Source organism: Caloenas nicobarica, chromosome 1 (assembly GCF_036013445.1).
Source record: "Caloenas nicobarica isolate bCalNic1 chromosome 1, bCalNic1.hap1, whole genome shotgun sequence".
In the NCBI taxonomy this organism is placed as follows: Eukaryota; Metazoa; Chordata; class Aves; order Columbiformes; family Columbidae; genus Caloenas; species Caloenas nicobarica.
Genome location: NC_088245.1, coordinates 159,470,181 through 159,486,386, shown reverse-complemented (window position 1 = coordinate 159,486,386; position 16,206 = coordinate 159,470,181). Strand labels below are relative to the sequence as shown.

General features: G+C 40.2%; 1 protein-coding gene across 1 annotated transcript in view; it reads left to right on the top strand.

The window, feature by feature from the left end:
• The first annotated feature begins 1,495 nt into the window (after positions 1-1,495).
• TM9SF2 (transmembrane 9 superfamily member 2) overlaps positions 1,496-16,206 on the top strand; it is a 29,344-nt gene continuing 14,633 nt past the window's right edge. The window contains exons 1-7 of the mRNA XM_065636515.1: positions 1,496-1,827; positions 5,885-5,952; positions 7,098-7,191; positions 7,927-8,054; positions 12,372-12,501; positions 14,060-14,184; positions 15,181-15,292. Coding sequence (XP_065492587.1) covers positions 1,699-1,827; positions 5,885-5,952; positions 7,098-7,191; positions 7,927-8,054; positions 12,372-12,501; positions 14,060-14,184; positions 15,181-15,292 — 786 coding nt within the window. The 5' untranslated portion in view covers positions 1,496-1,698. The remainder of the gene's footprint in view (positions 1,828-5,884; positions 5,953-7,097; positions 7,192-7,926; positions 8,055-12,371; positions 12,502-14,059; positions 14,185-15,180; positions 15,293-16,206) is intronic.

The window sequence follows — 16,206 nt, the reverse complement described above, 5'->3', positions numbered from 1 at the left end:
TGGTCAGGCGCTGTGTGAAGTAACCCACCTGGCAGCTCCACCCTGCCACTGTGGCCAGGTGCCTTACGTAACGCTCGCTCAGGCACCCGTACGCTGCGTTATAGGACACAGACCAGACACCCCTTTGGACAGCCCCGCTCGTTCCCTGCTGGCTTCACCGGCTGCCTTAAGACCTCGGCGATATACGAGATCGTGCGAGCAACACGTCTATCCCCCAAACCTTGTGATAAACAGAAGGAAATCAAAGATCCTGTGAGATTGAGGGAATTAGTGGAAATGCTGCAACATTTATAAATGCAATTTTTCATTAAAGGCTGTTGTTTGGAGTTTCTAAAGCTGTGCAAGCCCAAACTGATGGAATATATTAGGAAGCAGAGAAAGGTAACAAGCAGCTCCCTACATTATCAAAACAACAGACTCTTTACGCCTGCCCCTTCTATACATTTTTTTCTTGGTGTGTTTTTTTTTGGTTTTTTGGTAGATCGTGCCACACGACAGCAGCCATCACTGCCGTGGAGGGAACGTGGACCCACATCGTTCTGGATGTTGAGCTGGAACAGACATCCACCACTGCCAATATCTGTCTGTCTGTCGTTCCCCGACTCCTCTCATTCAGTGGCGGGACCTGCCGCCAGTTCATTTTGTCCATAGTGGAACACTTAAAAATGGAAAGGGAAGGGAAAAGGAAAGGAAGAACAAAATAAAAAGTAGCAAGGACCGCCCCTCAGTTCAAGAAGGACAGGGAACTGCTGGAGAGAGTCCAGCGCAGGGCCACAAAGATGCTGAAGGGAGAGGAGCATCTCCCTTATGAGGAAAGGCTGAGGGAGCTGGGGCTCTTTAGCTTGGAGAAGAGGAGACTGAGGAGTGACCTCATCAATGTTTATAAATATGTAAAGGGTGGGTGTCAGGAGGATGGAGGCAGGCTCTTCTCGGTGACAACCAATGATAGGACAAGGGGCAATGGGTGCAAACTGGAACACAGGAGGTTCCACTTAAATATGAGAAGAAACTTCTTCACAGTGAGGGTGCCAGAGCACTGGAACAGGCTGCCCAGGGAGGCTGTGGAGTCTCCTTCTCTGGAGACATTCAAAACCCGCCTGGACGCCTTCCTGTGTAACCTCACCTAGGTGTTCCTGCTCCGGCACAGGGATTGGACTAGATGATCTTTTGAGGTCCATTCCGATCTCCAACATTCTGTGGTTCTGTGAACAGCCGCGAAGGCAGCGCAGCCCGCGCAGGGCCAGGCCGCGCTGGGAGCCCCGCGCGGGGGTCCCCAAACGGCCGCTGGGCGCCACTCGCACGGCCCGCGGGCATTCCCCGCGCCGCTCCGGGGCCGGCGGGAGGGCGCGGCCGCTCCCGCAGCGCCGCGGGCGGAGAGCGCCGCGTTGCCACGGCAACAGTAGCCAAGCGGGGTCGCTACCCCGGAAGCGAACGCGTGGAAGCCCGGCCCGGCTCGTCAGGCGGTCCGCGCGGGGTGACGTGTCGCGCGCGCGAGAAGCCGGAAGTGGCGGCCGTCAGGGCGCGGGGGGGGGGAGGAGGAAGAAGAAGAGGAGGAGGAAGAAGCCGGAGCCGCGATCGTTGCCGCCGCGGGCGCGCGCGCGAGGGGCGCCCAGGGACACCCCCCCCTCCCCCCGCCCCGCAGGCCGCCGCGCGCCGCCGCCGTCCCTCCGCGGGCTGCCGCTCCCCCGCCGTCCCGCCATGGCCCTGCGGCCGCTCCTCATCGCCGCCGCTCTGGCGGCAGCCGCGCCCCCCGCCGCCGCCTTCTACCTGCCGGGCCTGGCGCCCGTCAACTTCTGCGAGAAGGGCAAGGAGACGGCCGAGTGCAAGGTGAGCCCGTAGGGCGCCGGGGCCGCCGCGCTGAGGGGAGGCCCGGGCGCCGCCCCCCCCGCCCCGGGGTCCGCGTTGCTGCGCGGCCTGACTTGTGTCCTCCCGCCGTGGGGGTTGCGTGGGGGCCGTTTATTTTATTCATTTTATTTTATTTTCTGGAGGGTTTGTAGCTGCTGGGTTGTGACGTAGCGACTGTCCCTGGGGGCTGCCGGGGACTTGGGGCGAGTTTCGGTTCCGCCGGCGGTGAGGTGTCCGCGGCGCCTCGCCGGGAAGGGCCGGGCTGTCCGTTCATCCCGGCAGCGGCGGTCGCGGTGCGGAAATAGGAAGCCCTGGCCGCTCATCTCTGGGGCGCTTTGAAATACCCGTTGGAAAGCTGAAGAAAGTAAAGAATCGCAGTGGCAGGTCGTGCCGGGTTGCGTGCGATCCTCGGCAGGAGCGAACAGCTGATGGCTGCGAGCAGATACAAAGTCAAGGCAAACACACAGTGACACTTCCTTTGCTGTGTCCTCCTGGCTGCAGGAACCTTGAAGTATAGGGGCTTCCAGGCCCCAGAGTCTCAAGTGAAGCTTAAGCTTGTTTTTATGCTGGCATAGCTGACAAGCAAAGTTCACGTAACCAAATTACTTATTTGTAATTATGTTGGCTGGTAGGGGGTCTATACTTGAAATAGTCTTTGAACCTTTGAGTGAGTTTTAGAAGTTGCTTGCTGCTTCTGTGATGGAGATTACGCCGGACTGTGCTTTAGAACTTGAATGACCAATCATTTTTATGATCTTTTAGACGAATTGCTGTTGGAAGTGACTGTCTCACACTCTCTGATCTCTCAGCTTCTGTATTATTTGAAATACTGGTCCACGATTCTTCAGAATAAAAGTATTTAAACTGCCTGCTTTTGGTAATCATCTTGCATTGACTTTATTTGCTGTCATGAATCAGCAGAGCAGATAATAAGCGGAATGTGTAATGAAGGTGTAGTTGCTATAAATGTTTTTTCCCTTCTTTAAGTGTATTGTTCCATTCAGACCAGGCAAATCTTGGACCTAACATATAGCTGTGGATTTTTTTCAGTCTTGTTTCCATGCCACTTCTGTTGTAGTAGTAAAACATTCTATGGATGTCCTTTTATAGGTTGGCAGAAATGGTATTCGGAAGTGGCCTCAGGAGATCACATAGTCCAACCTCCTGCTTGAAGCACAGCTATTGCCAACACTAGATCGGTTCAGCTCTACCTTTGTTTAACCAAGCCTTGAAAACATCCAAGTAGCATGCTGAACTACCCACTTAAAGTATTTTTCAGGCAACTGCAAAGAAACTTGAGTTACTTTCCTTCCACCTCAGTATCTAACCAGACAGCTGCACTACCTTCTTAAGGCTTTTTTTTTTCTTCAAATACAGGCTAAGACTGTATTTCAAGCTGCAGTTTGTAGTTTACACAACATCCCTGAAAAACATCGATATGTGTGAATTATTCCTGCTTTAAGCTAGGATTATGGCAGAAGGATTTTTATTTTTTTTCAAGTCAGGCGAGCCAGGTTACCTTCTGTCTTTTGTAACCAACCTGAGACACTTATGGAGTGATCTTTATCAGATGTCTCTATTTTTTTTTCCTCGTATAATGTATATGAAATGTTTTCTCCTTATCCTGAGAAATTATCATTTTGTAAATGTGAAGTGAGTTGCGTAAATCTACCACCAGCGGTTAGCTGAACATTTTAGTATAACCTCAACAGGTGTATTATTGCAAAAATCTCTTTCTGAAATTGGCCATCCCTTGTATTCCTCCACCTCGTACCAGCCAATTTACGTACTGAGACATAGGCACATGGAGAAGTAGAAATCACTCTTCCTGTTTATTTCTCTCCATGTAGTCTGCAACTGAATGTAGCCTGGTCCGTGGTGAGGTGAAACAATATGTTATCGGATAATTGCTGTATCATCATATTTACGTAAGTGGGTAAAACTAAGCTTCACTGGACTACCTTAATTTTTTACATGTTCTTGCTGAGTTGTTACAATTGTTACTATTGATTAGGATATTAGTAATAATAGTGAGTTTTCCCCTGACTTGCGGATTTAGATCCACAGACTGGATCTCTAAATGGTGCTACTTGTCTGTTATAATCTCTGTGGATCTCCTGTCCTCTCTATTGGTGAGATGGGATGTGAACTTGTTAGTGGGACACATAGCTACCAGCACAAGAATGGTGAGACTCATGTCTTTCCCCCTTCCTCCAAGCTGTCTACTGGTCTGCTTGGGCAAACTCAGTTTGGCTACTTTTCCTGTTCCTGGTTGGAATATCATCAGAAACAGAATGTGATCTGCAGACTGAAATAGTAACTCTTGCCTGAATATTAAGAATCCTTACTCAGTTTAAAAAAAATATGATGGCAAGTCCCCTTTGCAGTCATACATATGGGAAATTGTTTATCAAAGGTGCTGATCTGCAGTAATGTGTATACTTCTTACAGAAATCGAAGCATTCAAGTAAATCTTCTCTTTCAATGAAAAACAGCTAATCTGAGGCCATGGTTCTGTGACCAGCTAAGGCAGTCTAATTCCTTGCTGCTGAAAGTGAGAGATTTCATTCCTGTCTTCCTCAAGGCAATGTGTTCCTGTCCTCTGCATTGTGCTGGCTGTGTTATTTGTTAAATCCTTTTTTTCAGCTTATTAATGGCAGGAAACTATCCAGCTTTTTTGCCAGGCTAGTTTTCTGCAATGTTAGTGAGTTGAAATGGCTTACAGAATTATGACAAGCGTGTACTACCCAGAGGTAAGCGACAGGTCTGCATGGCTTAGGGCAGACGAAAGAGAAGCAGTGAGGTGTCTTCACGTAATAAGTCAGTTTAACAGCTCACAGCTGCCTGTGTCTCGTGGAACTGCATCCTGACTTGTGCATGGACAAGTACAGTGTATCGATAAAGCATAGCACCAGGCTGAAGTATCTGAGCTACAGATATATGTGAACAATTCCATCTTTTTTAAATTTTTTTTTCCCCCCCTCCAGAATTTCTTTGTTTGGCTAAACTTGAGTGACTTTTCATAGAGAGGAAAAGCTCTCCTGTTGATTTCATGGTGAGAAAATAGATGGCTTGCTGTTGAAAGGGGGAGGTCTTGCTCCTGAAAGCAATCACGTTCCTTTTGCTGCTTGGTTGCACAGTAAGGCAGTCCAATTGCTATACTGCTAAAAGTGCCTCGTAGCAATTTTTTGGGGTCTTTTGCTATTTTAGCCAGTTTAATTGGTTTACTGTGCAAGCAGATAACTGCAAAAACCAGCATAAGGTAAACAGTTAAAATGTATTGAGACTGTGGGACTAAAATAAGGGAAGGGATTTTGAGACTAAGAGGGAAGACTGTGAGACCTCTCACTTTCCCTAGCAGCAGACTACTCCAACTGTAATTAATATGTATAGGCCAAACTAGTCTGAAACCACAGCATATTGAATTTCAGATTATTGCTCAAGCGTTGCTAGAGTTATTGATAAACTTTTATAAGAAAGTAAATGTGGATATCCTTGCCTTCTCTTTGGAAAGAGCTTCTGTTCAAACTTAAAATAGTGTATCAGTTTGAATACATTGTTTAAATCCTCATAGTTCAGATTTCAGTTGCTACATAGATAAAATTGTGGAAGCAGCTTAATTGTAGGCAGTAGTACTGATCTCATCCATAGTTTTATTCATGTTCTTTTAAGACTTTTATTACACAAAAGTTGTGGTGATGACTAACATGGCTCTAACTTGGGACATTAAACTAAGACGCTGTGATAATTGTATTATTCTTGTGTGTGATTCCTTGCTATCTTGTAGTTTAAGTGGTTATGTTAGCCTTAAAGTGGCTTTGTCATGTAGTCACTGCTTTTGTGATGGTTATATAGTGTTCTACTTATGCTCTTGGCAGATACAGTTCATTACACAAGGTTCTACATTTGAAGATGTATAATTACACAGATCCTACATTTTCAGCATTCCTTTATCTTATTCACAGAAATCTCTTTTTATATATCTGTCAGAATTGAAGAAGTGCTTTAATGTAACTGCTGATTATCTCCACTCTTTCAGTCTGGAATCGAGCTGTTTGTGAACAGACTTGACTCTGTAGAGTCTGTCCTTCCCTACGAATATACTGCGTAAGTATATTATACTGGTTTTGTCATTTTAGTTGACATTTCTTCCAAAAAGATTAATTTAATTTATCTTAAAGTATTATCTACGTCTTGATACAGCAGTTGCCCAGTGAGGAGTGGCTATTTGTTTTGTAAACAGGAGGTTATAAATATAGAATTTTTACTGGATGGATGCGTACATTGCTTCTTTCTTCTTGGTTGTCTTGGCACATACTTTAGGAGGAGTGCATGGATTCATAGGCCCTCATGTATGTTGAAGCACTGCTTTAGAGTAACTAAAGGTTAAAATACATGTGTGTGTGTGTATATATATATAATTACTCTTCTATGTTAGTTGTCATTTTATAGCTCAAAGTATTACTGCTGTCTTAAGTAGATCATAGCCAGATGAGTTAAAGTGGCAATGAGGTGTGAACTTCCCATCAATTATCTTAATGAGGTGTTGAATGTTTTCTTGGTACACATCATAGGAGTGCACAAAATGTATCAGTGCCTGGTACAACTGTGTGAAGTTGTTGCTTCAAAAAATATTTTGACTGTTAGTATTGAAGAGCTTAAGGACTAGTTATGTCTACATTTTAATGAACATAAATGGGACGTACTTGAAATTAGATTGTAAAAACTTGGAAGATATATTTTTAAACATGTTCATGAATAAAACTGCAATAAGCTGTTTAATAGTGCTAACTGTGAAGGAGCTGTGTGGATGTGTGGGTAGATATTTTTTTTTTCTTTTATTATATTATCCTCCCCCCTGCGAAGGATCTGGCGTACATGTTTTTCTCTCAGAGCTGTCATAAAACTCTAGGAGAAGATTTAGATTCTGGCTAAAATTCCTGTGCAAATAGGAAACTTCTAATTACCTAAGGACGCTTTTATGTTACCATGTTTAATACAAACTGAGTTCTGAAATAGCTGATGAAGAGATTTAATTGTTGTGGATTCTTTTTGTGGTGGTTTTTTTTTTTTTTCAGAGTGGGACTGTGACTTTCATGCTTTGCAGGTTCAAGGAAGAAACTGTTGTCTAGAAGGAAAGCTGTACAGTTGCTTTTCTTGTGATGAAAGTGTTGGTTTGGGAGCACTGTTTGAGGTCTAATATTTGCAGCTGAGAATATTCTGCTAACTTTTTTGTCTTTTCTCTAATTCAGGTTTGATTTCTGTCAAGCAGAAGGAAAGAAGCGTCCGTCTGAAAACCTTGGCCAAGTTTTGTTTGGAGAGAGGATAGAACCGTCTCCTTACAGGGTTAGTTCTCTGACAAGGGGTGTTCGGTAATATGTGCGTTCAAATGTAACCAAAGGAGATCAGAATCTTGAAGATAATTTTCACAAGGGCTTTATCTCAAAAGGCTTCAAAAACTGAAATTCCACATAATATAAATCTGTGAATTTAACCTAATAGTAAACTATGGACTTTGCATTATGAAGCTGTAGCCTGAAATGCTGTAGAGGTTGTCTTCTCTCCTTGGAACCTGCCAAAACAAGATTCTTTCACCTCAGCTGTCCTCTTTTTAGAGGGAATGGAGTATCTTATTTCTTAGAACCAGATCTGAAAATATTACAGTTGTAAATGGAAAAATTAGAAGTGGTCTTAGCCAGTTTGTCTTTTCTGGTGTCTGAAGTTCTCGCCTTTTCCATCGCATGTAGTAGGAGAGAAAGTTAGCAATTGAATCTATCTGGGACAGCATTGCTGCTATGAGGTCAAATGACTTGTCTGGTAAATCATTGCAGAAAACAGGTTTCAGCCAGTAACAAGAAGCTATTAGTTTAGGGCTCCTACAGTGGTCACAGGCGGATTTTATAGCACACACCTATATAAAAACCTTCTCTGGAGGGTTAATATGCATAGTCTTGGTAATTTGTTAGGTGTTTTTATTGTATCGGTGTAGGCATTTACAAATGTATAGGGGAAAGTTGTTAAATATTGAAATTACACAGTTTGTTACAACCTTTTTGCTCATATGTCTTTCATTTTTCTTAGTTCACATTTAACAACAGGGAGACATGTACATCTGTTTGTACAAAAACTTATGATACCACAAAGCCAGAAGATAAACAGAAATTAGACTTTTTGAAAAAAAGTATGCTACTGAATTATCAACATCATTGGTAAGTTGATATCAAAATTCATAGATTGGTTAGTCTAGTGTGTTGGTGATAATTTAGTTTATCATTTTGTATTTGCAAGCTAATACAGATTGAACACTAGGTATTTCCACTGAATCTATTCCACTTCTGTTCTTGGAAAGATGTTATATTGTTTGACTTCATAAAACATTTCCTTCACTTGAAGGATAAGCACCAGGTATAATGGAAACAAGTCTGTTTCCAAACATAAAGCTTTGTGTATTTTTTGTGCTGTCTCCATGCTTACTGTAAACTATTGCTATTTCTTTGCACCTGTAAGTGTAGAAGTTAGTCCTGCCCTAGTTTGAGAAAAGTCTTAAAGGACCTTCATTCTATTGCTGTGTTGTCTTTGTTTTCCTCGAGAGCCTTTGCACTCCCCTTCAAATGTCGTGTCCAGGAGATAGGATCAACGTTTCTGAGAGAGTTTGTTTCTCTTACAGGATATGCAAGTGAAAGGTGGCCAGTGAAAATTAGTTACTAAAATAATTTTGAGGAACACCTAAACACTTGATCTTTTCCTGTTCTCTCGGTCCCTCTGTAACCATCTGAGTCACCTTGGAGCATTCTGGGGCTCTGTTTCTACTTGGACATTGAGGTTTTCTTCCAATGAGCATTAAGAGTGGGGCAAGGCTGAATGTGTATGCTGAATCTCACGCTGGCTTTCAGTTAGGATGTAGCCATGCTCTGCACCCACTTCCAAGAGCTGGGAAATGTTTGTCAACGGGCTCCACATTGACACTGGGAATACCCAGCCACGCTATCTGTATTTGTATAGCGCTTCACATACTGGTGTGCTGTGCTAACAGCAGCCTTTGGGTTCAAGTGTAGAGAAGAAACAACTTGGGCATGAAGTTGTGAGAGCTCCTGTGGCGTGTTTTTGCAAGTAATACGTGAGCATAATTAACTGATGTTGCCCATATGGTTCCAAATATGTGCTCCCTGCTTCACAGAAACAGGGTTTTCAGTCTTCATCTGATTAGATTAAACTTTCTGGATATATGTGTAAAAATGCAGGTGACATGTTGAACGTTGTCACTGCCATTAAATGTTTTTCTTTACTGTCACATTGTGTCTTCAGTTTTGAAACAGCCACTGGTGCTGGAAAGGCAATGAGTGCATTTTCTACTGCTTTTGGGAACTGATATGGGATATCCGTTTTCAGGGATAAACTGTGGCTCACTGATGTAAATCCTCCTGGGAACCTCTTTAAAATTAGTATAGTTGAAAGTTGATATGTTAGGTCAGAAGGGTTCTCAGGCAATAGCCATATGTTTATGTAGGTGAACCAGGAAGTAATAAAGAAACCCTGAAAGGCACAGCTACTTCTGTAGGGATTTGAAGTGTATGTGTCTAATACTGAAATAAGTAGAGCTTCAAACATGCTGAATTTGGCTTTATGCCTATTAGATACTGCAAATATTTATAATATTAGCACCACTTTGAATTTCACTGATGCATGTTGGTGTGGCATAAAGCTTCAGCTTTCAAAGTTTGTGTATGTTTTGGTGTGTAAATGAAAAATAGTTTCCCAAGCTTATGACCCTGTCACTCTTTGAAAAAGATGAAGTTTTGGGCTTTCCTAAAAAAAAAATTAAGCTGACTATTGAAACAGAAACTTTAACAGAAGCGTGTAAAACTAATCACACAGAAAAGTACTTTACACTGTTTTTTTACCCCCTTAGATTAAATTATTTTACAAATATACTTTGTGTACTTAAGTATATTTTTTTAGCCTATACAACTAGCTTGATAGGACTGTTCAGATTTTAGTAAGACGTAGTTCTAGTTTCCAATGTGAACATTTCCCTTTAAATTTATGATACTCTATACATATTCTTTACGTATTATTCTTACATTCTTAGTTCTTTAAATAGCACTTCTACTATTCTTTTTTTTTTTTTCGCTAGGTCCACTGCTCAAAAACTTTAGAATCCCTCTTTATGCCTGTTACGGTAATGATTGTCCCCCTCAGCCACAGCTTCACAAATTGGCTGGATTTTGTGATGAGTGATGCATAGTCCAAGAATATGGTACAGGGGTATGTTGTACAGGCATCAGCAAGATAGCATAAGTGAGGATTTAATAAGGGTTTATTATCCAGCTTCAATTTATCATAAAATTCCTGGAAAACACAGATAGTGCAAAGTACTTTCAACGTTTTAAAAGCCACTTAATAAGATTAGGAATTGACATACTGAATTGGACTCGACAGCTATACTGATATCTCAGCTGACAGTGTTCATCACCAGATGTTCTTGAAAGGCATGTAAGAAGACTGTTGTATACCATATTTGCCCTGCATGTATAATAACTTCAAGTCATTTTAATTTTGAAGATTAACTGTGAAAAATTGTTTGCTGCTTAAACTATCAATTAGTTCCAGCATTGCTGCTTGAGGACAGCTCAGTATGTCTTTGCTGTAAAAGATGCAAGGCTTATCCCACCCAAACTTGTTAGCAATAGGTTAGTTCTTTAGCTGGTTTTGGTTATGAAATTAAAATACTAACAAAAGCAAGAGCATATAGTACACAGGTAAAATTCCAAATATGGCCCAAGTGTAATGAATCTGCACCTGGAATAGCTCCTAATCAGCAACTAAATTGTGCCCCATAGTAGCATGGTGAAATGAGTAGGATTTGACTGGTGCTTACGCTGTTTGCAACTCTGTGTTAGTCTTTGGAATCTCCCAAGAACCTGGAAACTGTGTTTTTGGAAGGTCTGTCTTTCACCTTTTCCACCGTGTCAGTGTGAGCCGTGAACATGGCTACTTATTTCTGTCTGGGAGCGGATCGTAGGAATAATGCAAATCTCCTTATGTTTTGTGTACAAAGGCACCACGTACTGCTCTTTTTACCCCCATCTATTGATGTGCTTTGAAAAACAGTGCTACATCAGAGACTGTTACAATACACAACAAACAGAATAATGCGTCGTCATTGTCTGAAGTCGTGATTCCCATGTTTTATTAGGTATTTAAAAGTACCTAATGAGGTATTATCAGGTATCTGTACACGTTAATGAACTAGTGGTTATAGTGATTAGATGGATATTCAGTAGCTTGGTGTTACAAAAAATGTGTTGTTAACTTTCAGTGAGATGTCCTTTTCTGGTCTAGTGATGCGCAAAAAGTGACAGTTGTGTCATGTTGTGTGTGAAGTTTATTAATAGACCGTTGAAAACATTCCCTTGAACAATTAAGGTTTCTCTAAGGGCAGCTACTAAATTTTTAGTCTTCTTTGAATGACTTTCTTTTGGGATTTATCTTTCATCTAGTTAAAACATGAAGATACAGGTTTATTTCTTTTACAAAGGGACAGGTGGCCGTGTTTGGTATCTTTCTCTATGTTTGAATGTAATTTTTGTTTTGTCACTTGTGCCATTTGTAGCATGTTGGATACTGTTTTTAACTTAACCGTCTTATAATTTTCTGTAACTTCTCATAGAGGTGTGGAATTACTCAACAAATTTTTTGTTGAAACTGAACTATAAACCTACTAGGCTCGGGACTTTTAGGTAATAGGAATATAAATCTTGTGAGGCAGTGGTATAAAGGCAGCAGGTAGACAATGGAGGGAGGTTTGAAAGTGATTACTTTCCCAAATGTGTGGTGGCTTACAATTTTTTGCTCTTGTAAACCATCTAATTAAAGTATTCCATGCTCTCAGGGAACTGCAACTGAGATTAGTGGTCAGGAATTCACTTCAGTAGCAAAAATAAAGAATAATCTTGCACCTTAGCTTTAATGCAAAATAGAAGTGTAAAGACTGTCATGAAAAATGTGTTTTGCAGTGGAAGAGCAAGGAGGAAGCTGAAGAATTAGTAATACATATATGTATGTAGGCAAATTTCTTTATTTTGTGTTTTGTCTTAAACTTGTAATTATCAAGTTAATTTTAGTTGGTTTAGTGGATGATTTTAGCCATTTTTAAAGACAAAATAATTAAATGTTAAATTGTTAGGACTTTGGAGTGAGAGAGTTTTATGTAAGGGGACTTGAGAAACCAGTCTGGTGAACAGAATGTTTTAGCGGTCACAGAGTAAGCCTCCTATTTCCAAGCAATCTTCTGAAGAAATAGACTGATTTTTGATTTCCCCCCCCCGCCTCTGAAAAACATAAAGTTTCATTTGAAGAGCTACATGCTTATATCTCTGGCAATCAGTGTAATTCCATAGGTTAAGGTCTGAAAGTTAATCATTCCAATAAAGAATATAGCAAAGTTACAGGAATATTAATCTAGTTTTCTTTCCATTACACTGTTTATTTTGAAAGATTGTGAAATGTCACTGTGCCATTTACAGGATTGTAGATAACATGCCTGTGACCTGGTGTTATGATGTTGAAGATGACCAGAGGTTCTGCAATCCTGGTTTTCCTATTGGCTGTTATATTACAGAAGATGGCCATCCAAAAGATGCCTGCGTCATTAATGTATGTTTATGCAGTTATGTTTTTTAAAATATCCCCTCTTTACTAATTTAAAGACTGGCATTTCTCCTATGTCCTGTTTCTATGGTGAGTCCTTGATATCTTAAGAACCCTTGCTGCCTAAAACTAGGTAAATGTTTTGATATCTCTGCAAGTTCCACAATTCGTACACATCATCTAAGTGCAAAAACTTTGTTTCTTCTGTTACGTAATACAAACTCATTAAGTAAAACCAATCATTTTGGTAAAATCAAAAACCTATTCCAAGGGACCTTTCCATGGAAGAGCTCTGCGGTAATCTAAAAACAACCTGGATTTCCTATTGCGTTCTTATCTCCATAATGCTTACAGTGCATTTATCTAGACCTCCACCAGTTAATCCAATAGATCCGTCCCTCACAGGAGGAGCTTTTTTCACTCAGAAATCTTACATTCTGCCTTCTTCCATTAGCCCACACAGTTTCAGGGAAAGCAATCCTTCAGTAAGTATTAATTTCCATGCAGAGGTACAAACACATCTATGCAAACCTACATCCATGAAAGCACTTCTATCCCACAAAAATGTAAAGACCAAGCCTTCAAATGTTTAGACTTCTTAGGCAATGAGGGATGACATGTTCTTATTCTCCTTCACTCTTTACATGCACTAAATGCTATTGACTGTTTCTGCAGTTTTGAATTTTGTTTCCTCCATAATGTTTCAGAGGCTCAATATGAATGGATGCTGTAAACAAGTTTATGATCAGATATGTAACCTGGCAGTATTATTTTAGTCTTGTTTAAATACTTGTTTTTAGTAAAAGGAAAATAGCCTTTGAAGGAATAACTGAAGGACTGCAGATGAACATGTTGTTTATATGACCATTCTTATAATTAGGGTGCTTTGTAGAAAGGGATGGGAATAGGACACCGAGGAAGTACTATAATAATTGAACTTCAGTAGACATAATGCTTGTGGTTTAACAGCCTCTTTAACTGACTGAACTCCAAGCTGATCTTTCCCTTCACCTGAGATTTGTATTCAGCATTCTTGGCTGCTGCTTGCAGTTCATCTCTGTGCATCTTTGGTTTCAAATGTCAAGGTGGTTCTGTCACAGACAGCAATTATTTGCATTGTTTGTCTTGGAAGGTTCTGTTTAATCTATGGAAAATATACATGTTGTTTTAAAATAGCTGATGCTTATGAAATGTTTCTGATACAAAAGTTGTCACATAGTTATCTATCCAGTTTGGTACTTAAATAAAATGAGACGTCCTCAGTTATTTAAATTTTTATGAATATATTTATAAATACATTTTAAATTTAAATACATTTTTCTACATTTCAACTGTAGTAGACTGTTGTTAGCATTAACTTTTTCTAGTTTGTCTTTTTAATGCAAGGCTTTAATGCTAAGGCTTTACTGTCTTTGTATTCCCTGAATCCCACCTTAATCTAGTAGGATAACTTCTTGATAGAAAAACTGTACACAGTCTAAAAATCTCATATGTAAGCTTCTGCCTAAAGCTTTTGGATGTCTTGGTCTTTTTGATTGTTTAACACCATCTTTTATCATTGCAGTCAGAATTTCATGAAAAAGATACTTTTTATATCTTCAACCATGTTGACATAAAAATATTTTACCATGTTGTGGAAAATGAAGCTCGGGGAGCAAGACTAGTTGCTGCTAAACTTGAACCAAAAAGGTTAGTACTTGGAAATACCTTGTCACCAAACAGTGGTCCATCTCAAGCTACTTGCTTTGATTTGGGGACCTGTTGCTAGTCAGAAATATTTTCAGATATGTGACCTGTAGATTAGCTTTCCTGTTGATTTATGTAGTGTTATGTAGGACAGTCTAAAATGACTTTCTTCCGAATTTGATAGATCTTTATGCACTATTTCCTATCTGAGGAAAAAAAAAAACAACACACACACTCCCCCAAAAAAAACAACCACAAAAACAAACAAACAAACAAAAAACCACCACAAAACCCAAACAAAAAAAACCCACAAACAAACAAAACCAAACCAACAAACAAAACAAAAACCAAACAAACAAAACAACAAAAAACCCCGGAAGTGGTACGTGTTCAGTGAAGCAACCCTCATTTGCCTACTCGGGAACGTTTCGTCTTTTGACGGAATAGGCCACCGGTGCCTGGGGCAGAGATAATGAGAGTGCAACACTTGGTGTCTTGAGCAATCAAGGTTTGGATGGAATTATTTCAAAATATACTCATCAGTTGTTTTGGTGTCTATGTCTATTCTTAGAATGTTGTCTTTCCTTTCTTTTGTATTCTTGGTATAACTGAGCTTATTGCATTGTTGGTCCACCATCATGATGGAAGTATTTTTGTACTGACAGAAATTAGTAATTCTGTTGTACCTATGTGAGTGTTTTGGAGGTTCTTAGCAGTACTCAGACTTCTTTAATTTTTGGTGTTCTGCTTTAGATACTGTGTTCTCTGTAGTTTTGTCTTTAGAAGAGACAACTTTTGTTTAAAAAGTTCAATTATCAAAAAGTCCTGTGCCTATGATACATTCCTTATGAGTTCTGAAATTTATGAGGCATTAAGAACAACTTTCGTATCTAAGGGAAGAATCCTAGGTGAAACTGATGGTTGTGTGAGATGAATGAATTCTTTCTTAAGAGTGTCTTCAGTGAAGTAACTTTCATTCCGTGGTCTTTCTTCCCGCAGTTACAAGCATACCCATCCAGACAAGCCTGACTGCTCAGGGGTACCTATGGATATAAGTAACAAGGCTAATGGAGAAGTCAAAATTGCTTACACGTATTCAGTTTCTTTTCATGTGAGTACTAAGCTTTCAGTGGTAACTACCTCTCAAAATCATGCGTTAGTACTCTGACTTACAAAGATGGACAACTAAAATTATGACAGAATATTTAATTTGTGATTTAAAAACTTTCTTTGAACTGGAAGATCAGAGGTGGCTTGGGATTTAACATCATGGTTTACAGTTTTGCATACAATCCCACACACACACTGCATGTGAAATGCATATGTGTTTTTTAAAAGAATCACACTTTCCATGTTTACCTATGTTGTCTGGTAGATTATTTTTCAATCTAAGCTCCAAGTCTGAGAAATTGTGCGTTTCAGCAAATTAGTGATTTTGGTAGGTTGAAGCTGATAATTTTCTGCTCTCCTTCTGCAGAAGTTTTCTTCTCTTCAAGGTATTCTTCCCATGGAAATTTGCAAAAGAGTAGGAAGCTGGTATACTTTGTTCTGATACTCTATTTAAAGGCAGAGAAGCTGTAACTGTGGGGAGCAGTGATACTTGTATATGCCTCATTTTGTAGTTCTGGTGACAAGCAAGCTTTTTTTTTTTAATGGAGTTTGCTAGACAAATTTTCTTGAAAGTTGCCCACTGTTTCCCTATTAGTCTGAGACCTCAAAATGCAAGTGACTCACTAAAGAGTACAGATTATAACTGACTGGACTTCTTGACTCCCTGCATGTGTATTGAAAGGATACTGCACACACAGCAGTTCAAATTGTTAACCTCAATAATTCTGTGATTATTCTGAATATGAAGTCTATACCTTCCTTTTTTTTTGTTGTTGTCATGGAATTTAATCACAATCTTAGCCATTAATAGATTAAAAAATAATAATAGGGCAATTTTTAATTTCGTCTTTCAAAATGATAGGCCGTTGTTATATCAAGGCTGTTCAGATGCTGAAATTAATTTGTATACTGAAA